General features: G+C 33.6%; 1 protein-coding gene across 1 annotated transcript; it reads left to right on the plus strand.

Annotated features, from left to right (window-relative positions):
* The first annotated feature begins 2,375 nt into the window (after positions 1-2,375).
* On the plus strand, positions 2,376-20,274 carry FAIM2_1 (Fas apoptotic inhibitory molecule 2). The gene is made up of 10 exons (XM_051212356.1): positions 2,376-2,842; positions 2,885-2,919; positions 2,950-5,080; positions 7,561-7,625; positions 7,673-7,726; positions 9,773-9,863; positions 10,645-10,875; positions 12,000-12,047; positions 12,881-18,306; positions 20,196-20,274. Exons 3-9 carry the CDS (start codon positions 4,943-4,945, stop codon positions 13,121-13,123), a joined length of 870 nt encoding a protein of 289 aa, XP_051072534.1. The 5' UTR covers positions 2,376-2,842; positions 2,885-2,919; positions 2,950-4,942; the 3' UTR covers positions 13,124-18,306; positions 20,196-20,274.
* Positions 20,275-27,513: the final 7,239 nt, after the last annotated feature.

Here is a 27,513-nt window from a genome sequence, read left to right on the forward strand (position 1 = left end):
TGTTGTTGTTTTGATTGCTCATTCATTTTCCTCCTGTTCTCTTCACTTCAGTCTTCTACTGCAGGCATTCTACCACTTATATCTGCCAGCATAGGTAGCATACAACACACTATATCAGAAACTAAATAACACCGTTAGTGGCTCAATACGAATGCTTTCTATATCTGTGACTCAACTGGTAAATTTACTGACCGTCATAGACACCGAATCCGACTAACAATAAATATTTCCTTTCTGTTATATGAATACTTCGCTGATATTCCTCATGAGATACGTAGATTAAGGCGAAGTATATCATTTAAAATTGTAGCATCTGAATTTAGGGTAAAATAATGTTGGGATCACTAACATAAAGTGTTAACATTAGTCATTTTATAAAAGCAATGAAGTTGTGAGATAAATGATCAGAATAAATATGGTCAACATGGGGCGAGAGAGAGAATACTGTAATTGCAAATCAGAAATCAAGTAATATGTAGGATTGGGTATGAATTAGTAAGTAGGGGTAGATGCTGAATAAATTCCTCAAAAACGTTAGCGGTTCTTATGAAAATGATGACAGCAATGATAATAATAATAATAGTGATAGTATTTATGGTATGATGTATGAATAAGATAGATTTAAGCTATGCGAATTAGCACTAATCGAACACTGCACAATATCATAATGATTATTAAATAATTAGGCCATAAGTTGGGTAAGGGAAAAGGAGCGACTAAATATATTTCTTCAAATCATGTTCAAATACTGTTGATATAGTTTATAAAATACAATTAAAATTCGGTGGGAGAGTTATATCTTCAAAAGAACGAAATGATTTTACAGTGGTTTTATAGTTGTCTGAATGATTATGATTGCAATATCCCAGTATCATACTTCTTGATGATTTGTAGAGATTACATTTCAAATTGAAAAATGTCAGCATCTGTTTTGTTGTGATTGAATTCATGTTCAAGTTTTGGTAGTCTGAAATGAATGACAGAATTGAAGCATAAAGGTTCTGTTTCTGAGAATACTGTTCTGTATATGTTGAAATTTCATCAATGTGGTTCCATATTAGTTCGGTTGGTTGGTGTTTGCAGTTCCTAGGAGTCAGTGATAAATAAGTCAAGAATGTTGTAGTCTGCCATCATTATGTTTGGACGATCCAAATATTGAGAGGTAGTCTATTTATGGTGGTCAGGCTGATGACAGGAACATGTATGCGATTACACACCATGTTTTAATTTTCACACAACAAACAGAACTTCAGACTACACTTTATGTGAACACAGAGCAAACGACCAAGACTAAACATTTACTCATCATAAAGACACTCGCATTCGACTTTGATTAGATTTCAATAGTTTCTGCCCAATCAGACACAAAGAGCTTCGGTTAGAAAGCTATGAGATTGTGTAATAAAACTGTGTTCATCAAGAAAGATCAAAGACGAATTAAGTATGGTTAAAAGTGTTTGTGAGATAATGGTTACGGAACAAACTGATTAATTAGAATGGGAGAAAAGAAAGAAGGGAATGGAATACTCCAACGTAAATAATAAATGACTTAGTAGGACTCAGCTCTGAAGTTGATTGAGTTTCTAGCATGATTGAGTCCAAAATGTTCATTGTTGAAGAGGACGCATCCAGCCTAAATTCAAGTCTTGTTAAATCAAACCAAATATTAACGAATTACTAGTAGCAATAATAATAATAATACTGATATCTGATAGAAGTCTTGTTAACTCTTTCATTGTCCTGTCACTTCTGGTTTATATTCAGCTGTTGTTGTTAGAAGGGAACTACTATGACATTAATTTCATCTGTTCATTACTACATCATGTGATGACTTCAGTCGAACTACATGGTGGTACTACGTTAGTCAGTCGTTTGTCATTAAGTTCATAGTCTGTGCATTTCAAATATGAAGAACGTTCTGTTAACCGTTTCATGGTTAGCATTTTATAGCGAGTTAGTTTTCGACAGGTTAGGTCGCTAATCACATGCCCAACCCTCCTCCTTTATCCGTGTTTCGGACGGGTAGTATTAGTAATAGTCTCAGAGAGGATCCTGGTGGAGCCCCTATGCAGGTTTATTTCTATTAGATATAAATAGAATTCTATTAGTGAATTGATTGTATTCTGTTGAAACTATTGTGGTGCATAATTCAACATACTACTAACTTCTTTAAGTAGTAAGAAATGTGAAATATGAATGAATGAATCAATGAATGAATGAATTGTCAACAGCATGTTTCAACATTATACAACACAATTCAAAGTTCATTTATTCATACAATTTGATTATTATAAAGTGACTGTATTTAAAATTATTATTATTATTATTATTATTATTATTACTATTATTACTACGGATTAGACAAAGTTCAATGCAGATTATCCAAGGTTTATGCATAGACACACATTGTATTATTACTATTCAATGAAGTGAACATGAATATGAATCGGAAAATATCAATTGAACACATTCATAATCAACACTTACATAGAGATTGTTGACAAAACATTATGAATACCATATTTTGGTAGGTGGATTCCTCATAACCAAATCATTGATTATATTGAAGTAAGAGAATAAACAGGTTTGTAGAGTGTATTACAATTTGTGGATTATACCACCATCTCATTATCAAATTTTCCAGTTAATCAACTAGTGAAAGAACATTACCAGTTTTACATCCAACATGATGCCAACTGAGGTAATACGATATACAGTAATTAATACAATCATTGTAGTTTCTATTCATTTTCACTGGTTGTTTAACCAAAGTCTGTTGGCGATCCACTCATGATGGTGATATCATTTAGTGTATTTATATGAAATCTTTGCAGTTATAACTGTATTTATTATTATTATTATGATTAATTATTTGCTATATCAGATGGAATATTCAGTTGGCTTGTTAAATTGTATACGGTAATTCATAAGAGTTTTCATCACGATTAGATATCGTTAAGAGACCTATTGAAAATTGTGCCGCATTAAACGGTTGTTTCTTTATAGTTCGGAACTACACAGCAGTGAGAATCCATCACTTCCCACTAAATTGAACATAGGCGCCACAGTTCTTGCAATGGAAATGATATCAAATAACCGCTGAGTTGGAACTCCACAAATCACGTAAATCACAATTTCCAACTCTAGTCACTTGATAATATAGCATGAGTAACCATCAACCGATTTCGAGATGGTGGTGAACATTTGTTGCTCAGGTGGATGATTATGACGGAGTATTGTTCTCTGAGCTGGATGGTTTTGTTGTGGAGCCACCGTGGTTATTCTGAGCAACATCGTCAGCATGAACTTCATGTAGAATTGAAGTGTTCGAATTTCTCCACATATGGCTCACAACTCGTCCGGTAGACCTCAATGTTGATTGGTTATTGTTCACCTTGTTGGGGACTTTAGATCCCCAAAACTCATATTTTGTGGTTTCATCGTATCTATTAAATGTTCAAATATTTGTAGGGGGGTCAATTGGTGAACTTATCGATTAAATGTTAAATAGCGGTCAATTGATGAACTCATTGATTAATGTTTAAAAATTTTCCATGACAATAGCGACTGTAAATATTTGTATAAATACTCTTGATTTGTGTGCTTGACCTGACTTGTTATCTGCTGTTTGTCTGTAGAATACACTTTCTACACCTTACCCAGACTTCTTGATCGAGTTAGCAGAGTTGGGGACAACGAACCAGAATAGCTATCGAGTCGCTGAATCATTGATCCTTCGTTCCGTTCGAGTAAGACGCATCAGTAGTAGCATTCAAGCATAACGAATCATACCACACCTCTAACCAATAATTGTTTTCTTCTTTATTTCGGTTGTATCTCCCATTCCATTTCATTTTCAAATCAATTAACTCGTCACACTTTCTCACGAGAATTTTGGAAAATCCAGTGCTAAATCGGTCACTAATTCCCAGTCAAATGTTATTTACTTAGATGGATAGTAGCGATTTATGCATTACGTTTGTTTTTATGACATGCTTGCAATGCCATCTACCACATAGAGTATGATTGTGCCTTGTGTGTATTGCTGCATTCACGTTGAGTCATATTTGGATGAGGTAATCTGACATCCATCATCGTCTTCTGAATAACCACTGCTTTACGAAAGACTCAAGGATCAAATCATCAGCTTGACCAACAAATTACCAAAATTCGTCTCAGGTTAATAAATATTCAACATGTATTCATCAACTCTACCTTTAATACTATCGACTACTGGACATCACATAAAGGCCTCATATTGAAACATACATCGGTGACTGAATACCGACTAAGGATGGAAACCGAATGAAATTCACGAGACTCACTATTCTCACTTCAATTGTCTCATCGGTTATGAGTGAAATGTGGTTAATTTCAGAAATTGTTCCATCACTTATCATACAATGTGAGAAACGCTATCCATCATACAAACTCATTCTCATTTTAATAAACTAACGATAACCGACAATCCATGAATCATACACTTGAATCACCACAATACAATCACTATCACCCGGTCATCCCACCACTGTGCATCGAATCGCATTTGAAATCCACCGTATATTTTGACTAGTATTCAGTGTTTCGAGACAATCGACATTGAGTGATGAACGTTGGACACGGATCATATTACGATTTACCGGAATTCAGTTGAATCTGTTTCGATTGATCATAGTTACACAAATTGATTATTATAGATGACTATTGAAATTCGACACTCACCCATATGGTGTATCTGTAGTTTGCATAAATTTAATACTCATTCAGAAAATCCTTGACATCTAATTGTGTAGTCAAGTATTTTGGAAATGAGTTGTGAGATTTTATTAAATGAGAGTCATATTGCACCACATCATCTTTTCATATGTGATTTCCTTCCAGACTCAACTCAATCGTCGTTAAATTGCATTCTATCAATTATCATAATCTGTCAGTAGAAGAGATGATACATAATTGTGGAATTGGGAAAGTGGTCAACGTGTGGACACAAGGAGCAAGCTACAATTCGGATAGTTCACAAGAAGCATCCATTAATCAACGACAATATTCGAATAATGATGGTGATATTTTTGCATTGAATGTAAGCTGAAATAATCTATGTATGCTTTGTTCGTCATCATGATACTAATATTCCTACAAGAACTCTTGATTATCACTGTTCTCAGTTTTGTTATCAAAATAGTCTGGACATCTACAGTTCATTTCTCTCCCCTAAATAGCAGTTTAGTGACGTATTTCAGTTTATAGCTTCTACTCATATATCTGTGTCGATGTGATGACTTCAATCCATAAAGTGATTGTTGTAGAACTAAGCAATCGTCTTATATCTTTCTTACTTTGTATGCTAGAAATATTACGTTTTCGAAGAATTGAGAGTGTCCATTAGATAAACTGTCACTTCTTACAAGTATTGGCAAAATCTTTTTAAGATAATATTTTTATTCACGACTTGTCACCATTGAACTTAATACAGATTATTTTTGGAAGAGAAATTCAATGATTCACATCTAGTAAACAGACTTTAGTTTAATTGACAGGATGTTTGTTCACTTAGTTTAAACGGTTTTGTCCATACGGATAATGATGATGCATTCCGACACTGCACGTTGTTGATAGCACACTACCTAAATTTAGTTTTCACTACAGCTGAAGTGTTTCTTTTCAAGTTACTCAGTAATTAAAAAGCGGGAAAGGTTTTTAAAGCTGGTGATACTTGAAGTTAATTTCGAATCGATTCTGTTTCTTCTCTTAGTAATGGATACAGTGATCAAAGATTTAGGAATCAATATCTGATTCCATTGAACCATGCTAATAAATACTTACTTACGCCTTACTTACTTACCCCTCCTCAAGGAGCATAGGCCGCTCACCAACATTCTACATCTAACACTGTTCTAGACAACCCTTTCCATTTGTTTCCAGTTGCTATTCATCCTTTTCATGTCTATTTCCAATTCCTGACGTAGTGTGTTCTTCGGTCTTGCTCATTTCCGTTTCCCTTCAGGATTACAAGTTAGGGCTTGCCTCATAATGCAGTTTGATGATTCCTACAATTTTCTTCCAATCCACTTTCAACATGTTTTTTTAGTTGGAAGCCAGTTTTTCCTTTCCCACAGTAGACTGCTACTGATGGTATTCGACCAACAACGGACATTGAGTATATTGTGTAGACAATTGTTTACAAATACTCGTATTTTTTGATGTTGGTTGTGGTAGTTCTCTACGTTTCAGTCTGATGCAGTAGAACTATCTCGACATTCATATTGAAGATTCTGACTTTGATGTTGGCATACAGAGAGCTATTTTTAGTTCCATATTTTCTTCAACTGTGTGAATGTTGTCCTTGCTCTGCCAATCCTCTCCTTTACGTCTTCATCCAATCCTCCACGTTCATCGATGGTGATGCTGACCAGGTACGTGAACGTTTCCGCTTGTTTTAGAGTTTCTCAATCAAGTGTGATTGGGTTGGTGCTCTCCGTGTTGATTCTGAAGACGTTGCTTTTTCGTTTGTGTATGTTGAGGCCCACTGATGCAGAGGCTGTTGCCACACTGTTTGTCTTGACCTGCATTTGTTGATGTGTATGGGGTAGGAGGGCTAGGTCATCTACGAAGTCCAGGTCGTCTAGTTAATTCCGTGCTTTCCCTCAGATGTCAAGGTATTCATAATTCAGTTGATCATCAGAAAGAAAGTGGAAGGGAGAGAGTAAGCAGCCTTGTCTGACTCCTGTTACCACTGTGAATGCATCTGTCAGCTATCTTTCATGCACGAGTTTGAAGTTTAGTTCATCGGATCGATCCCATATAATGTTGACAATCTTTTCAGGTACACCATAGTGTTGAAGAAGGTTCCGTAATGTTCTCCTATCCGCACTGACGAATGCTTACTAATAAACGATGGAGTTGATGTATGGTGACGAGTTCCACCGAACGGGTTGTTCAACGATGTTCCGTAGTGTCACAATTCGGTCTGTACACGACCGATCCCTACTGAGTCTTTCATCCGGTTCAGAAACATACTGTTGAAAACCATTCCTGGTACTGACAATGGGGTGATCCCTCTTTGATCCTCGTACTTGCTCAGATCTCCTTTTTTGGTATCTTGATGAGGTGTCCTTCTTTCCATTCCATCGGGTTGTTTGCAGTTACTTCTGTGTCTGACTTTACTGCTTCAACTAATATATTGTCAGGTCCTACTGCTCTCCCACTGCCGATTGGTCTGATGGCCATTCTGGTTTCTTCGGTCATTGTTGAAGTGACATTTACAGGTGCTGCATCGATATCCGATGGATTCAATGGAGTTACTCATGTTAATGAATAGGACTTCTGATTTGTCGCACAACAATATATATTTATATATATTGTAGTCGGTAAACTACTGACTAGATAGATTATTCTATGAGATTCTCCATCTTGGATTTACACAACTTCAGTCATACAACATGGGAATTCTCCAAAAATGTGAAATTGATTTGACATGATAAAACTATTTATATTAGAAAAACACAAACCCTATTTTACATGGTTTTGTATGTTCCCATCATCTAATTTACTCATTTACAGGTACTTGGAATTACAGTTCTTCAGTTTGCAATCACTTTTGGAGGAACAAATTTGTTTATTCTAGTGTATGTTGTGTTACTGTTTAGTAAACTTGAATCAAACTTCTTTTAAGTCGACAGATCAGTGAATTGATTAAAAATCATGTGGTAATCTTATGGATCTCATGGTAAGAACCATTTACTTTACCATCATTATTCAATATATAAATAATAACATTAATAGAATGAAAATATGATGCTGTTCCAAATTAAGCCTTTGTTATATTTACAAATTGTCAATACATTTCAGTATCACTATGCATTAAGTTTAGTCACATATATATTCGCATAGTATTCAATGTCTGTCACGATGGTACTGATAATCTGATATAATGATGAATTCAATAAGATGATCGAAGTTATATTTTATTCATAAAATGTTTCACAAGATCCAAACCGAACAGATGGTTATATTGTGATGCTCTAATGATAGTTCTTAAATACTTAATCTATAAAAGGATGAAATACTTACAACTTTACTTATTTACGTCTGTTACCCCTCATGAAGGAGTATAGGCCACCCACCAACATTCTACATCCAACTCTGTCCTTCACAATCCTTTACAATTCTTTCAGACTACTATTCATCCTTTTCATGTCTGGCTCTAATTTTCGATGTAGTGTGTTCTTCGGTCTTCCTCATTTCTGTTTCCCCTCAGGATTTCAAGTGAATGCCAGTTAAATTGAGATCTGATTAGTTCATACCCTTCATATGAATTAATAATCCTTATTCAGTAATTTTCTATATCATTGACTAAAGTTAACATGATGAATTTAGAATTGATTATCAATGTAAGCTTGAATTTGTTTGAGAAATGTGTAAAATATTAGAATAATGAATCAAAGTTTTGAAGATTGATCGACTTTTGTATTCTAGCGGTAACGCGGATTTTAACGAAGCAGAATTTCCACCACACAATTGATTGAGCTTAAACATCCCACTCATATGAATACTCTCAAAACTATTTAAAACATAAATATCTATAGAAATGGACACTAAATTAATATGCACAACACAGATAAGAAGATAAGATTGTGATGGAATGGGTGAAGGAATGGGAGTATAGTTAAATAAATAAATGAATAAAAATAAGTGAACATGAGTAGTATACAATGGGAAAAACCAATCAGTAGAAAAAATATGACCAGAAAGGATTCTTTCAGTAGACGAATCTCCTTTCACTTTTGTGAAGAATGTAGAAGGAAACTACATTATGGCCTCAATCGGTTTCTATTCTCAGCTGTGTCTGGTAAGAGATTGAGCCACGGAGTTGCACTATCTCCTGATCAGAGAATCGTGATGGACTGATTGATACCAGTCCTGTACCGCTTTCATACTATTGGACTATGTCATAAATCGACCATCTCTCAGTTTTCCCATACCAGTCACAGCCTCTGAAAATGAAGCACGATATGGAAGTCACTGGGATCACCTTCATAACAAATATTGACAGATACAGTAGATTTTTAGCACTTCACCAGAGTGTTGAATACAGGTCACGGATAAACAGTAAACACTGATATTGTCTTTTAAAAGATTTGGCTAAATCTATCTGTTGTCCTATCTGCATTAGTAGGCGGATGTTGAAGCAGGCCAATTTGAATGGGAGATCTGTTTCCTGAAAAGCTCATTCACAATCTTCATCATGTAGTAATACTGAGCTTTCAACTAGTCAGTGACTTGATTTCATTTAGATAAGAAAACAATTTCCCCATAGACAGACTGGTGTGTGATTTAAAGAATATGCATAAACGGAATAGAAAGTGGAGTGAGGTAAAACAAAGACACATGAATTAAGTGGAAAATAATTGTGTTTTGATTTGGCAGTGAAGTGGAGATGGTAAATCCATTTCTCCATAATTATTCATTGTCATATATATGAGAAGGATAGAATACTATGCGAGCTCTCGGACAGAAGCATGTGGTTTTGATGAGGAGCAACTTTCTGAATCCTTGTTAGACTGGTCTAATTCCCAAGCTGTGAAGCAACATTAAGAATAAACGTTATTTCATAGAGTGCTGACTAAGTAGACATGTGAACAAGTTTCTTAATACGTTCTCATAGCACGATATCCACTCAAAGCTACACGTCCTCTCCATTATATCAAAATATAATCTGTAACTATGAATGATATTATTATATATTCTTATCAGTATTCTACCCTACCTACAGCGCTATCTACTTAGTTCTTCAAACAATTTGGATGTATGTTCCAGCATTAGCACGGAAATATCCATACAATGTAATGTATCTGATACTGATGGTAAGTCGAAATTCATTTGAAGTTCAATTAAAATTTACACATAGTAGAAATCTTAACATCGCAGTCAGTTTATGTATGTATGTATGTATGTATGTATGTATGTATGTATGTATGTATGTATGTATGTATGTATGTATGTATGTATGTATGTATGTATGTATGTATGTATGTATGTATGTATGTATGTATGTATGTATGTATGTATGTATCTATCTATCTATCTATCTATCTATCTATCTATCTATCTATCTATCTATCTATCTATCTATCTATCTATCTATCTATCTATCTATCTATCTATCTATCTATCTATCTATCTATCTATCTATCTATCTATCTATCTATCTATCTATCTATCTATCTATCTATCTATCTATCTATCTATCTATCTATCTATCTATCTATCTATCTATCTATCTATCTATCTATCTATCTATCTATCTATCTATCTATCTATCTATCTATCTATCTATCTATCTATCTATCTATCTATCTATCTATCTATCTATCTATCTATCTATCTATCTATCTATCTATCTATTCCTCTCCCTAGTCTGTCTACACATCATTAATTCGTCACTTAAGTTTTGTATGGGTTATCAGTCATCGGAAATAAAGATTACTCTTTCAGTTATATTTTTGTGATTGATTTCTTTTCGTATTGTAGTACCGTCAAATAAGTGTTGTAGAAGTGCAACAACTGTTATAATTCTCATTACCCTTATTATCATTACTTTTATTATTATTATTATTATTATTATTATTGTTATTATTATTACAGACATTATTTTCAACCATTGCGATCGCATCGGATTCGACTTTGTACTTCGAAGATATTGTCTATTTGATCTTCGCTGTATCGGTGACATTCATTAATTTAATTGTTTGCACTATAACTGTTCTACAATATGATTTCAGTAAACATTACACCATCAATCTGTTTGTTACATTAAGTATTGATTTGATACTAATCATTGGACAGATTCTTTACTTCACAATGAATAAGGATAATGTAATTGTATTTTGTTTGTCATTATAAAGCTCATATATTCAATCCAAATTCTGTAATTAACTCTATGTTATCATTTGTTATGAATATACTAACATAATGATTAAGCATTTTAAGTGAGATAGTTTCAGTTCTAATAGGGAAATCACATATTCAATGAAATTCTAACTGACGGTATTGAATAGAAGGCAAATTGGGAATAATGTTGTTATATTGAAGTAAATTGAAATAGTCAGTTTATTTGTTTATCACTACCCAGTACTTGTAACTGATGTACAAACTTAATTTATTCTAATGTTCTTAGATCGAAGTTGAACATGTGGTCTATTGGATACTAGCTAAAATTCCTGTCGGTCATTTATTCGTTGATACACCTAAAAGCTCTGAATTATATATAGTTATTGGATGTTTGTGCGTTTATATTCCTGTAGGATGTTAAACTGATACAAAGTACCAGAAGGGGTTTTGTGGAGGTTGTAGCAATTTCAATAGTTGTGATCATGAGTCAGTTGAAGCGAAACTACCATGAAGTTAGACATTAACACCGTTGAATGCTGGCTTAGTGGTCTAGTGGTTAAGCGCTCGTGCGCGAGGTGCTTGTTTCGAATCCCGCGAGGTGAGGTCGTAGATGCACACCTCTGAGTAGTCTCAAATAGAAAGAAATGGCCGTTCAGTGCTTTCAGATTTTCCATGGTGGTCTACCTTGAACTGACTCATGATTTCAACTATTGAAATTGATACAAACTAGTTTTTCAATGACACTTTGGATTGATAATATTCACTTAGTTGATGTTAATCAGTGAAGAAACTAAAATTTTCGTGAAATTTCATTCTTTGAGCTGGATGATTTCAGTGTAAACTATTCAGATCAGAGAATGAAAATCCACTTCACTATCTCAAAACAAACTTCATTTGCCATTCGACTGATTCAAAAACTGAGTTAATGTTTGTGCTAATGAAAGTTGGTCTGTTAATCAACGTTTAGTAGAAAGGGATTTATGACATTATATGCTCAATTGCTTATACTTATTTTTTGCTACATATTAAATCAATAGTTGTCTCGCTTTATTGATTTTCGATAGCCTGAAACTTATTTCATCACACTATTTCTTTCTGTCTTTTATTAGATTGTACTAGTTATTGCTGGTGCAATTACATTTCCATTAACAGTCTTTGTAAGTCAACTGTTTTTTTTGTTTTTTACATTTGGTGGAACATCCTCAACTAACTGTCAAACGCATATTGTTTGAAAGTCAATTTTACATAACATACATTCATTTTTAATTCCTCTTTCATAATTATATAATCAATACTATTAGAAATTTGAAGGCTTCCCAATACTCCATTTGAACTTGTGAAGTTGATCACATAATGTCGTAGATTGATTGAAGTTAAACTTGCATATCATTGAATCCCAGCTAAGTGGTCTACAGGTTATACGTCGTCGTACAAGATCGAATGTTCTCAGTTTGATCCTGATGATGGGGTTATGGTTAGGCACTGATGAGGACTCCAAATTTCATATGGTCTCCTAACTTAGATCAATTCATGATCATACTAACATCCGGAAATCTCCACAACACTCATACTACTACTAATACTACTTCTAAATTGTTTGACAACTGATTGAATCTCATATTTTGGTGAGAAGTGGATATTTTCAAATAAGTTATTCAATTTGTTCATGATATTACTGATGCATAAAATCATCTAATACTGACTACATAATTGATGTTTAGTCTAACACAATCAAATCAAAGAGAGAAGTTGGCAAGGGGATAATACAAATCAATCTGCACCTTAACAACTAGTTTATGTATAGAAGTCAAGTGATCTTAGTATTCTAAAATCTTCTATGTAAGATATTTAACATGATCATGAATTCAGTACCTGATCAACTGGTTCAGAAGTCTTAGTCAATTGAATGAAGAATAATTGTGCAATGATTCCTCATCTCATTGTACATATATGTATATTTACACATATATTGATAATTTCTCTTTCATAGAAATTATTATTTGAAATGAAGATGGTATTTGGAGGTGGTACATTTCGATATCATCAAATGGATTTAGTATTAGCAGCTGGAATTCTTTACAATTGTTGGTGGAATTTATTTTTAACATTAATGTGGTTATCTTCAATGACAGGTTTAAGAAATTTGAATTCAACGAATACTACTACTACCAGTACTACTTTATTAAATGTTCAATCTTCAATTCATTTAATAGTTCTAACTAAATTCGACTGAATATATATTTCTAGGGAAATATGTGTTGAAGAAGAATTCTCAAGTATTTTATTTTTTCTCTTTGAATAAACAGCCAATTTTTCAGTGGTCAATGTATATCATGGATGACGGTTATGTTGTGACTTATATTACTCTTTGTATAAGTTTACTCATTTCTGAATGTTAAATATCTTGTAGTGTCAGTTATTATGTATAAGCCTATATGGATTATTCTAGCTTCTGGACAAACCATTTTATCCATTCTATTTGAGTTACATCTTGACCTCGCTAATTGTTTACTTATCAAACTTGACTATATGTATATGTGTACACTTCTTATCCTACTTACCACATGTCAGTAGCTTATTTTTATGTGACTATAAATGTTGATTAACGCTTGATTAAATGGAGTTGGCTCAGTACTGTCCGTCGTTTCGTTCTCTCTTCTTCGTTTCCTTCGCTACGTCTCTCTGATTACCTGTTCCGATCAACGATTATACAGCAGATATATGTATTGGGAAATTCATTCTCGTATTTGACTTATTTAATTCCATTATTCACTAATGTGATCTAAGTCGATGAATGGCGATATGTATATTTCAATAGTAATCAGAAACGATCTCATTGGAGTCAGATCGTGGGCTAGCAAATATTCGTACTATATACGAATGTTCATGTATAATGTGATTAGGAAATTGTAATGAGATGCAAGAAAGCTAAGTTTACAATCACTTGTTTTACTTATAAATTAGAATTTTTATTATACTACACTAGTAATCTTTATCAATAAATTTTCCTGCTTCTTTTAACTTGGACTATGTGTGTATGATTGAATTTCAAGTGACAAGAGAAAAATATATTTATACTATGAGTTGTCATTTAGTATACCATAGGGCTAGTGATCCCATCCCGTAGAAAACTAAATCGCTAAAAAACGATAACCAGGAAAACAAGTAAGTAAGTAAGTAAGTAAGTAAGTAACTACAAACTTTGAATTTCAACCTCTCTATTTGGAATTCACTTCATAGTTAATTTTATCTCATAACTCTAACAATGAAATGATACTCTTGGATGAATCAATTAATCATAACATGACCATTGTCCTTTTATTTAATATCATCAACATAAGTGCAGTTTCAATATACTTCTCAAAATAGAACTTTGAAATATAGTTTTATCAAATTGGTAATCATGAAAATTGCTTTATACATAATGCATAAATAATCAGTTTGTGTGGTATAAATGATGTTGTAAAGAAGAAGGAATAAACAAAGAGTATGATGATATGGTAAAACAGTTTATTAAGCTAAACCATCATGGAGAACCTTGAGGCAATAGATGGCCGTTTCGTCCAACTGTGAGACTCCTCACTAGTAAACATCCACGATCTCGACTCGTGAGATTCGGACCTAGGACCTATAGGTCCCGCGCGAGAACGCTTATGCTCTAGACCACTGAGTCAACATCCAACGGTGTTGATGTCTTACTTCAACTAATCCACGAAATTGAGAGACACATCTACAAGTGTCTTCAGTGAATTACTATCTCACAATAGGCACAGCTAAACTTTATTGGTCACTGCTTTTCATTAGAACTAGTATTATTGACTTGAATTCCTACAGCTTCTGCTAATATAAAAGAGATAATATCGAATCTTGTTAGAAAAGTGAGAATGAATATGGTAGGTTGTTTGAAATAAGTGAATTTCACTCATTATGTAACCACTATCAACCAGGTTTGATAAAACACAACGATATATTGATGACTTTACTTGGTCCTTCAAGTTATAATGACTGTATTTCATATAAGTTAGTTTCTTAACTGATGCGAGATTCGATACTTGCAACTAACTTGCATGGATTATCATTCGGTACATATGAATATAAATAAATGGTCTATTGTAAATCAGGAAATTGGGTCTGGAGCATACCTCTCATGGGTGCATTCATGTTTAACCAATCACTGTCAGCTATCTTTTCAAAATATACATAATTATCAGTATTTTCACATATTAAATGAATTTTTAATAACAGTTCATATGTATTAGTAGCATTACTAAATATTACCACAGTTAAGCAATAACGAGGTCGACAAAATCTCCCCGATGAACTTGTGTTTATTAGAAGCGACCTTCGCAATTTCGTCCGATTCGTTTGAATGGGCACTATATTCACCATTGAGATCATGTACTAAACCATTTTGGCATTCTATATTTTTCATCTTATGGTATGTGCTACTGACATCGACAGATATAAGTAGTATGTATTATCAATCGAAAGAGAAATGAATAATGGAAGAATGTTAGGAAGATTGAGGAAAAGTGAACGAGAATAAAGAATGACTGGTGTGGAAACAAAAGAACAATGAAGTCCGTGCAGATTGATGGACATTTTGCAAATGAAGTATTTACTGCATGGTTCTCAGATTTTCACAAGTGATTCCGTAATTTTGTATCTAAATGCATTCGATTGTCCACACTTGTTTTCGTTCACTACAACCTGTAAAATAGTTAACAATTGAGCAGTTTTAAATGTCGCTTATTTTTATCTCATTTATACGCCGGTAAGTATCATGATGACGAACAAAGCATACATAGATTATTTCAGCTTACATTCAATGCAAAAATATCACCATCATTATTCGAATATTGTCGTTGATTAATGGATGCTTCTTGTGAACTATCCGAATTGTAGCTTGCTCCTTGTGTCCACACGTTGACCACTTTCCCAATTCCACAATTATGTATCATCTCTTCTACTGACAGATTATGATAATTGATAGAATGCAATTTAACGACGATTGAGTTGAGTCTGGAAGGAAATCACATATGAAAAGATGATGTGGTGCAATATGACTCTCATTTAATAAAATCTCACAACTCATTTCCAAAATACTTGACTACACAATTAGATGTCAAGGATTTTCTGAATGAGTATTAAATTTATGCAAACTACAGATACACCATATGGGTGAGTGTCGAATTTCAATAGTCATCTATAATAATCAATTTGTGTAACTATGATCAATCGAAACAGATTCAACTGAATTCCGGTAAATCGTAATATGATCCGTGTCCAACGTTCATCACTCAATGTCGATTGTCTCGAAACACTGAATACTAGTCAAAATATACGGTGGATTTCAAATGCGATTCGATGCACAGTGGTGGGATGACCGCGTGATAGTGATTGTATTGTGGTGATTCAAGTGTATGATTCATGGATTGTCGGTTATCGTTAGTTTATTAAAATGAGAATGAGTTTGTATGATGGATAGCGTTTCTCACATTGTATGATAAGTGATGGAACAATTTCTGAAATTAACCACATTTCACTCATAACCGATGAGACAATTGAAGTGAGAATAGTGAGTCTCGTGAATTTCATTCGGTTTCCATCCTTAGTCGGTATTCAGTCACCGATGTATGTTTCAATATGAGGCCTTTATGTGATGTCCAGTAGTCGATAGTATTAAAGGTAGAGTTGATGAATACATGTTGAATATTTATTAACCTGAGACGAATTTTGGTAATTTGTTGGTCAAGCTGATGATTTGATCCTTGAGTCTTTCGTAAAGCAGTGGTTATTCAGAAGACGATGATGGATGTCAGATTACCTCATCCAAATATGACTCAACGTGAATGCAGCAATACACACAAGGCACAATCATACTCTATGTGGTAGATGGCATTGCAAGCATGTCATAAAAACAAACGTAATGCATAAATCGCTACTATCCATCTAAGTAAATAACATTTGACTGGGAATTAGTGACCGATTTAGCACTGGATTTTCCAAAATTCTCGTGAGAAAGTGTGACGAGTTAATTGATTTGAAAATGAAATGGAATGGGAGATACAACCGAAATAAAGAAGAAAACAATTATTGGTTAGAGGTGTGGTATGATTCGTTATGCTTGAATGCTACTACTGATGCGTCTTACTCGAACGGAACGAAGGATCAATGATTCAGCGACTCGATAGCTATTCTGGTTCGTTGTCCCCAACTCTGCTAACTCGATCAAGAAGTCTGGGTAAGGTGTAGAAAGTGTATTCTACAGACAAACAGCAGATAACAAGTCAGGTCAAGCACACAAATCAAGAGTATTTATACAAATATTTACAGTCGCTATTGTCATGGAAAATTTTTAAACATTAATCAATGAGTTCATCAATTGACCGCTATTTAACATTTAATCGATAAGTTCACCAATTGACCCCCCTACAAATATTTGAACATTTAATAGATACGATGAAATCACAAAATATGAGTTTTGGGGATCTAAAGTCCCCAACAAGGTGAACAATAACCAATCAACATTGAGGTCTACCGGACGAGTTGTGAGCCATATGTGGAGAAATTCGAACACTTCAATTCTACATGAAGTTCATGCTGACGATGTTGCTCAGAATAACCACGGTGGCTCCACAACAAAACCATCCAGCTCAGAGAACAATACTCCGTCATAATCATCCACCTGAGCAACAAATGTTCACCACCATCTCGAAATCGGTTGATGGTTACTCATGCTATATTATCAAGTGACTAGAGTTGGAAATTGTGATTTACGTGATTTGTGGAGTTCCAACTCAGCGGTTATTTGATATCATTTCCATTGCAAGAACTGTGGCGCCTATGTTCAATTTAGTGGGAAGTGATGGATTCTCACTGCTGTGTAGTTCCGAACTATAAAGAAACAACCGTTTAATGCGGCACAATTTTCAATAGGTCTCTTAACGATATCTAATCGTGATGAAAACTCTTATGAATTACCGTATACAATTTAACAAGCCAACTGAATATTCCATCTGATATAGCAAATAATTAATCATAATAATAATAATAAATACAGTTATAACTGCAAAGATTTCATATAAATACACTAAATGATATCACCATCATGAGTGGATCGCCAACAGACTTTGGTTAAACAACCAGTGAAAATGAATAGAAACTACAATGATTGTATTAATTACTGTATATCGTATTACCTCAGTTGGCATCATGTTGGATGTAAAACTGGTAATGTTCTTTCACTAGTTGATTAACTGGAAAATTTGATAATGAGATGGTGGTATAATCCACAAATTGTAATACACTCTACAAACCTGTTTATTCTCTTACTTCAATATAATCAATGATTTGGTTATGAGGAATCCACCTACCAAAATATGGTATTCATAATGTTTTGTCAACAATCTCTATGTAAGTGTTGATTATGAATGTGTTCAATTGATATTTTCCGATTCATATTCATGTTCACTTCATTGAATAGTAATAATACAATGTGTGTCTATGCATAAACCTTGGATAATCTGCATTGAACTTTGTCTAATCCGTAGTAATAATAGTAATAATAATAATAATAATAATAATAATAATTTTAAATACAGTCACTTTATAATAATCAAATTGTATGAATAAATGAACTTTGAATTGTGTTGTATAATGTTGAAACATGCTGTTGACAATTCATTCATTCATTGATTCATTCATTCATATTTCACATTTCTTACTACTTAAAGAAGTTAGTAGTATGTTGAATTATGCACCACAATAGTTTCAACAGAATACAATCAATTCACTAATAGAATTCTATTTATATCTAATAGAAATAAACCTGCATAGGGGCTCCACCAGGATCCTCTCTGAGACTATTACTAATACTACCCGTCCGAAACACGGATAAAGGAGGAGGGTTGGGCATGTGATTAGCGACCTAACCTGTCGAAAACTAACTCGCTATAAAATGCTAACCATGAAACGGTTAACAGAACGTTCTTCATATTTGAAATGCACAGACTATGAACTTAATGACAAACGACTGACTAACGTAGTACCACCATGTAGTTCGACTGAAGTCATCACATGATGTAGTAATGAACAGATGAAATTAATGTCATAGTAGTTCCCTTCTAACAACAACAGCTGAATATAAACCAGAAGTGACAGGACAATGAAAGAGTTAACAAGACTTCTATCAGATATCAGTATTATTATTATTATTGCTACTAGTAATTCGTTAATATTTGGTTTGATTTAACAAGACTTGAATTTAGGCTGGATGCGTCCTCTTCAACAATGAACATTTTGGACTCAATCATGCTAGAAACTCAATCAACTTCAGAGCTGAGTCCTACTAAGTCATTTATTATTTACGTTGGAGTATTCCATTCCCTTCTTTCTTTTCTCCCATTCTAATTAATCAGTTTGTTCCGTAACCATTATCTCACAAACACTTTTAACCATACTTAATTCGTCTTTGATCTTTCTTGATGAACACAGTTTTATTACACAATCTCATAGCTTTCTAACCGAAGCTCTTTGTGTCTGATTGGGCAGAAACTATTGAAATCTAATCAAAGTCGAATGCGAGTGTCTTTATGATGAGTAAATGTTTAGTCTTGGTCGTTTGCTCTGTGTTCACATAAAGTGTAGTCTGAAGTTCTGTTTGTTGTGTGAAAATTAAAACATGGTGACCAGAGTAAATATTCGACGTAGTCGAGTCAACGGCTGGTTGATAGATATTTTTGTCGATATAAAATGTCGGACATCACATGTTAGATGATGTTTCAAATCCACGTAGTAATTGAAATCTCAGTGGTATATTAACGTGACCAAGGTAATTGCCTACATGTTCTTGTCATTAGTCTGACCACCATAAATAGATTACCTTTCAATGTTTGGATCGTTCAAACATAATGATGGCAGACTATAACATTTTTGACCTATTTATTACTGACTCCTAGGAACTGCAAACACCAACCAACCGAACTAATATGGAACCACATCAATGTACTTTCAACATTTTCGTTATTCCAAAATCTGTCTATGGTGAAGCAAACATGCAGTTTTAAGTATGTGTAATATGTAACAGTCTTGAGATTTCAGCTTTCTTCTGTCTGAATTATACCTTCGGATAACATTATTACAGTTTCAGAGGTTAGTATCACCTGGAACACTGTCGATTTTGATGACATTCATCGTGACACTAGAACTGTTTACCACTTAGATGTCAGTTTGGAAGGAAAAACGAACTTACTAAGTCTTGCTGAATGCATCTGCTAAGCTAATATCTTCATTCTATATTTTAGGTAATCAATGGAGAGAGGTCACGCAATGTACAACTGCTGTATATTACCATTTTACTGCTTTATTAACTGATATTTGTACTACTTTTAAAAAAAAAGGATTATATTATATTCAGTAAATGTATACTTATTTGCTTTGAAGACGATGATGGGATCGACTGCCATCATATGTTCATTAAGGAGCTAAGCGAGCGCGTAGATTGGTCTACTGTACCATATAGGCTGTTCATATGTTACTAGTATTCCACTAGCTGTATTCGAGGTATTACTTGCATATCATAGGACATTAGAGCTAGTAACTATGAGATTAGGCGCAGAGATGGAACGTCCAGTGCTTAAAATCATCTCAGGAGTTCCACTTCTGTCGAAAATTCAACACAAACGAAAATATTTCTGGAAATCAAATCATCTCCACTTTTCAAATAAACATGGTTGACACAATTTCTTAACTTAGCTACTGCAATTTATCGTATTCATTGCTATTATTGGTGGGTGAAACAACACTCAGTAAAACCCATTGTAATCCACTTCTCGGAAACAATCTTGATGTATCCGAGCACCAATTCACCATTGACCAAACCATCATCAACGAGAAACCACAATTCACGAATAACTGAATTAAATTACAAAACAAACGATAATTCATAAATTAGAGTATACTCCAACAAAACTATCAACAATGTATACAAGTTGTTGTTATGTGGTCAAATAAATTGGCTTATTCAATTGAATAATCATAAAAATACTTAGTGTGAATTGTATATTGAAAAGTCAAGAATGTGATATTGAAATGTGGTTCAAATTGCCTACACAATTAGCGATGATCTTCTTGACATACATATTTGTGCTTGGAAATTAGTTAATAAGACACAAAGTTGGTTGAACTTCATTATTCATTTAATTTTAATTCAAGGGTAGGTGATTTATTGAATGAATGAATGAATGAATTAATTAATTAATTAAAATAAAGTAAGATTATACAACATGGAGAGGATGTAGATATGAAATTAAATGGTTTAGAGGTAGGAGAAGACGAAGAAGAAGAAGAAGAAGAAGAAGATAAACATACAAAGACTCAGTAGCTAAATGGATAATGCGATGAAGTGATTGAAACGACCAGTGATGGGTTCACGTGCCACAATGAACATCAACACTGGGATGCAGGTACATCCAGCTGATCAGTCACAAATAGGACGAAACACAATTCCTGGATTCCACTGCTAGACACCATCCATCTTTGTGTTATAATGTATGTGAATGAAGCCAATATTGAGGCAATCTGCATAGAATACACATATGCTGTTAACAACGATGGGAAAATACAAGCAAACAATACCAATTGAATTCAACTTATTATTTGTCTAAAATGTAGAACAGCAATACAGCAAGTTTTCATGCTCATATTTGTTGTAATTCAACTAGTCCTAGCGAAATTCGTAACTAAATTTACACACTGATTATTATGAAAAGGGCGTTTTGTGGATATTATAGTAATTTCAATAGTTTTGATAATGAGTTAATTGAAGCAAAACTGCCATGGAATATCTGGAAGTAGTGGACGGCCATTTTGTCTTACTGTGGGACTCCTAAACAGTGCGTATCCACGATGTTGTCTCGCGCGAGACTGATAATCATTGTAAATCTTGTATAAGATAATCCGAAATCTATATAAATGAATACACATCTACAATATTACATGACATTGATGACAAGAGTGAATGTGAGAGAGTGTGTGTACAATAGATTAAAATGAGTTTAATTCCATACTCAAAAGTTAGATTTCTACTTATTTTATAACACCTTAAACAAGGTAATAACGGTATGTTCACTTCGTATTTCTAAATCGTATTTAAGAACATCGACAAGAAGTGTTTATATAATCGTTTTTGTTGCTTGTTCATTGTCAAATCAGTCAGTCATAAATCATGTACAATCTGGCACAAATATACATCAAACAGCAATTCTCAAACGTTGTATCAGCCCAAACAAAGAAAAGAAAGAAAAAATAATGAGTGTTGTGTAGTATTCGTTCAATGAATTCATTATTTCATTGATATATAAAGTGATGGTTGGAGATATTTGACCGGAAACATGCAACTATATATATAGATAAATCCTTGACATTTGAATGGTTATCTTCCATGTGTAGTTACACAATTAAATTAACTTAAGCTCCATAGATTATTGATTTCCTCCAATAATAAAAATTCAACTCTGATTATATTTTATATAAAGTTTATGAACAAGTAGAATTCAGTGAACTGATTCAATGATAATTTTATTGCACCCAAATGCCCTGGTACGGCCAAGAATGGGGAGAATCAGCCCTCCCACTCGAAATGCTCTCACATGGTCACGTGCATATGTAGAGGCTAATTTCCTCTATATCTGACTCCAATAAATAGTATCCCATTAACTGGGTGTTTAATGCAGGCTAAATCTCTTAGTAGAATTATGGATTTACTTGAGATTATTCAAAAGCCTGGACATCAGTTATATAGATAGTTTGTTGTTAAAGATTGGTAAAATCCGCAGGCGTACAGGAAGCAAGCACACAGAGAAACCAAGACTGTGTGTGTGTATGTGTGAGTGTTAAAAATCCATATATATTAATCAATGTTAATCAGGTATGGACAAATTATTGATTGTCTGTGTATTACAACCAATGGGAGAATAGATTAAAGATTGATATGCAGAAATGTGCTCAATCAGACTCACACAGAAATTTACATAGTGGATTAAGTGTCTAAATTACAATGAGTAGACAAATAATATAGTAGTGGAATGAGCTTACTACACATACAACCATTGTCAGTTCTACTCACTGCATTCTCGAGGTATGGGCTTTGTTTACGAAATTGAGAGGACGAAAAGTGAATGTTCGGCCCTTTAACCGGGTTGGTGGATATGGAGAGTCCACCTGTGGGAGTTGAAAAACACTGATTCCAAACCAATGGTGATCATGAGCTCCAGTATCCTGAGTGAACAAATGGCGTATGAACCTATCGTTGGTCACCGGCTTCCATGGGACTGCATCACCTTAAGTTGCTCCATTGTCTTGTGGATTAGACCTTTAGGTCGAATGTTGCGGATGTGGTCGCCTAAGAAAATCACCTGCTTTGGTTTGGGTACCTGGGCAATATTCCACACCTCACACATATCGAATGATTTGTGTGGCGCATATCTATTTGGTGCGCTTTCGTACCAATATTTATGTATTTAAGTAAATAAACTTCGATTTGATTCGATTAAATATATGCAATTGAAGTTTTTACACAATCTATCTCTAATTTGATCAAAATCAAAGTAAACGTAGACTTATCCACAAGTGGTTTGCCATAACAAAAACCAACTGTTTGTAGAGTTATACCATTTTTAAATCAAAATGATGATGGATTAAATATTCTAGAAGCAAAAAAAAAACGAACGTAAACTTATCTTCACATTTGGAATAGTTTTTTAGGTTACTGTAACTTGATTCTCAAGGTAACTGATTGTATTATTCAGTAACGTTGGTTACGGAGACTACTTGACCTAAATAAACTGATTGATCTGGAAAAGTCAAGCCTATTAAATAAATTCCAAAGTATCTCAACCAAAGAAAAAAAAACAACTTTGTACTGTAGTCAATCATTTGTTGTTGTAGTTACTTAGACGAAACGTGGTCTAATTGTAGATCGGTAAGGTTTCACGATCATCACTTATGATGAACAGAAAAGATTGGGTGTTTCACAGAATCAATGTAAATCCTATTCCCATTGATTTTATACATTGAAACCAAGTGCTCACCTACAGTGTCTGATTAAGAATGAAATATCGCTGTAACAGAGAAAGTGGCTGTTTTATATATGTATTGGATTGCCATACAACTAATAAAGTTGAAAACAGTGCCTTGATTAGTTTACCTGAATCAGTCTGAATATCAGCAACACTCCGAGTCATAATCGTTTACATGATTAGGGGAAATGTCTGTGATCATTTTCACTTGGACATTGTATTCATTTTTTGACCCATTTTAAAAGAAATTCACCTATGACACTATGCTTCATTCAATCAAGCTAACAATACAATCGGTTACTAAATTGATCTGTTTATTTTCTTAATCTCATACTTTGCATTCTATTTGAATTAACTAAGTAGTAAATGATCATGTGCAATGAATGCTTATTCTCCCAACACATTCTGTATTTCATGACCCAGTTACAAAAGTGTATGAATATGTATTGTTGCTGAGTTGTTTAGTTAATCTTAATGGTGTTATTGATGAATGTTTGATGAAAGTAGAGCAATATGATCATAGTTTAGAAATCGATTAAGTTAGTTACCGTAGTTCAACACTATACTGTACTACTCATGAATTTTATTAAGATATATAGTGAAGCTATTAAAACGAAACATTATCACTAGAAAATAAAGTTTATTTTCTTTCAATGTATAGCATGATTCAGATATAGATATTTTTTCGAATTTGGTTAACCAATTCCGAATCCGTAACGTTTCTCATCGACCGCTCCACCTCGAACTGTAAAAGAAACAAAACACTTGGACTAATTCAGCTGATAAATGATGTAAAATACTACAGAAGTTTCTTTGTAATCTGTCATATAAGAAGTAACTTTATTTGTTCACTAGAATCTCAGTTATATTCCCTTCAAACTCCTCATATCAAACTAATGTGTTTTACAATATGTTCTTTCTCTTTCCATGAATCTACGAAATCCCCCACACTAACCCTTTGAACATGACAACAATGACAAACATTTACCATTTACAATACCGTTCAATGCAATGAATGTAAAGTTCATGAGTCAGGAGTGATTAAGTTCAAATACATCAATGTAAGATATCCATTATACCACAAATTCTGAATATTTCTCTATTGCCTAATTAATTTCATCGATCGGAATATATGTACTGTACACAATGTACAGGATATCATGTTGTCTTTGAGAAGAATGGAGACTAGAAATTTATTTAAGTATTTCTGTCGAATAAAATGTTTAGTGTAATGATACGTTACATAACATATAACCAGTTCGATAAACTAGTTATAAATGTGAACAACTATTGAAAGTTAAGATTTTACATAATATCCTATATACAGTAGATGATCTAGGTGCTACATTGTACAATGTCGTGGATGCGCACTACTGAGGAATCCCATACCAGGACGAAACGGCCATCCAGCGTTTACAGGTTTTCCATAATGGTCTAGCTTCAATTGACTGATGATCTCAATTGTTGAAATGACTACAATCTCCACAAAACCCCTACTGATACATATAACATTATTAGTCAATAGATGTATCCATGAGAACAAAACAAAACAAAATAAAACAACCCGGCTACACTTATGTATAACAACATGAAATGAATGAAATACTATTGCTTACCTTTATTATTAACTAAGATTAAGATGACTGATGTCAATAAAATAACTTGCTTCAAGTAATTCATAACATTACCAACTATGTTGACCTATTAAAATATTATAATATTTAAGCATAACTTACAGAATTCATTTTCATTTCTTTCTTACTCTGAATGAATATTGGCAAAAGTCATTTGTACTAAGGCTTAAATAGTTCTCATTTCATTTCATTAACATTATCGCCTACACAAAATAAAAGTATCCGTTTCATATAATATATAATATGATTGGTGACATGATATTGATGTGTTGAATATTAATATTAATATTCAAACTTTCATTAGATGAATGAAACTTTTGGTACTTCTCATACTAATCAACATATGCTCACTAGTGACTGGCTTCAAGAGATATATCATGGGGTTCTAGTGAGAAGCAGTGACCAGTGTAGTTCAGCCGAGTCAGTTGTGAGGTATTAACTCACTGATAACAATGTTGGATATGTCGCTCGATTTCGTGAATTAGTTGAAGTTAGACATTAACACCGTTGGATAGCGGCCAGCTCAGTGGCCTAGTTGGTTAAGCGCCTGGCGCGATACTGATAGATCCTGGGTTTGGATCCCGCGAGTGGGGGGTCGTGGATGCGCACTGCTGAGAAGTCCCATACTAGGATTACATATCCTCATTATTATCAACTTTAGTTTCATTGTCATAGACAATACTTTGTTGTATCGATTTTCAGTGATTCTTAAGTTGAAGCAGCTTTGTATTATAAAATCTTTAACCATATATCCAAATGATCAGTATTTCCTATTCTCATTAACATCGACTACAATAAACTAATTTATTGTATACGATATATTATTTATCCTATTTGTTAATTAAAGAGATAGAAGCTACATCAAGACAAGAGGAGAAAGTTTCAATAATCATAAGGAAGTGAATAAGATGAACTGTTTGTTTTCTTCTGAATTCCTTTATATACGTGAATGAATATTTATCATTTGATGTATCCCTTTAAGAATTACTTTAAGATGAATTTGATGAACTGGTTTAATACTAGAAACTTGAACAACACATATTCGACTATCTGTTTCAAATTCTCTCGATGTGCTTATAGCTTTGTGATCTGTGTTGTCCGCCAATAAACTGTAGTTGCCACTTCTTATTAACTGATGATTTTACACCCAGTTGAGATTGATATAATAACGGTTACAAAGGTGATTGATTAAGGGAGACAAGTCACTACAATATTATCAAAGATTTACAATGGTTGATTATGATTAATGTCCAATTACAACAAATATGAAAATGAAAAATTTCTGCATTGTTGTTCTACATTTTAGACAAATAATAAGTTGAATTCAATTGGTATTGTTTGCTTGTATTTTCCCATCGTTGTTAACAGCATATGTGTATTCTATGCAGATTGCCTCAATATTGGCTTCATTCACATACATTATAACACAAAGATGGATGGTGTCTAGCAGTGGAATCCAGGAATTGTGTTTCGTCCTATTTGTGACTGATCAGCTGGATGTACCTGCATCCCAGTGTTGATGTTCATTGTGGCACGTGAACCCATCACTGGTCGTTTCAATCACTTCATCGCATTATCCATTTAGCTACTGAGTCTTTGTATGTTTATCTTCTTCTTCTTCTTCTTCTTCTTCGTCTTCTCCTACCTCTAAACCATTTAATTTCATATCTACATCCTCTCCATGTTGTATAATCTTACTTTATTTTAATTAATTAATTAATTCATTCATTCATTCATTCAATAAATCACCTACCCTTGAATTAAAATTAAATGAATAATGAAGTTCAACCAACTTTGTGTCTTATTAACTAATTTCCAAGCACAAATATGTATGTCAAGAAGATCATCGCTAATTGTGTAGGCAATTTGAACCACATTTCAATATCACATTCTTGACTTTTCAATATACA

This window comes from Schistosoma haematobium, chromosome ZW (assembly GCF_000699445.3).
Source record: "Schistosoma haematobium chromosome ZW, whole genome shotgun sequence".
Taxonomy (NCBI): Eukaryota; Metazoa; Platyhelminthes; class Trematoda; order Strigeidida; family Schistosomatidae; genus Schistosoma; species Schistosoma haematobium.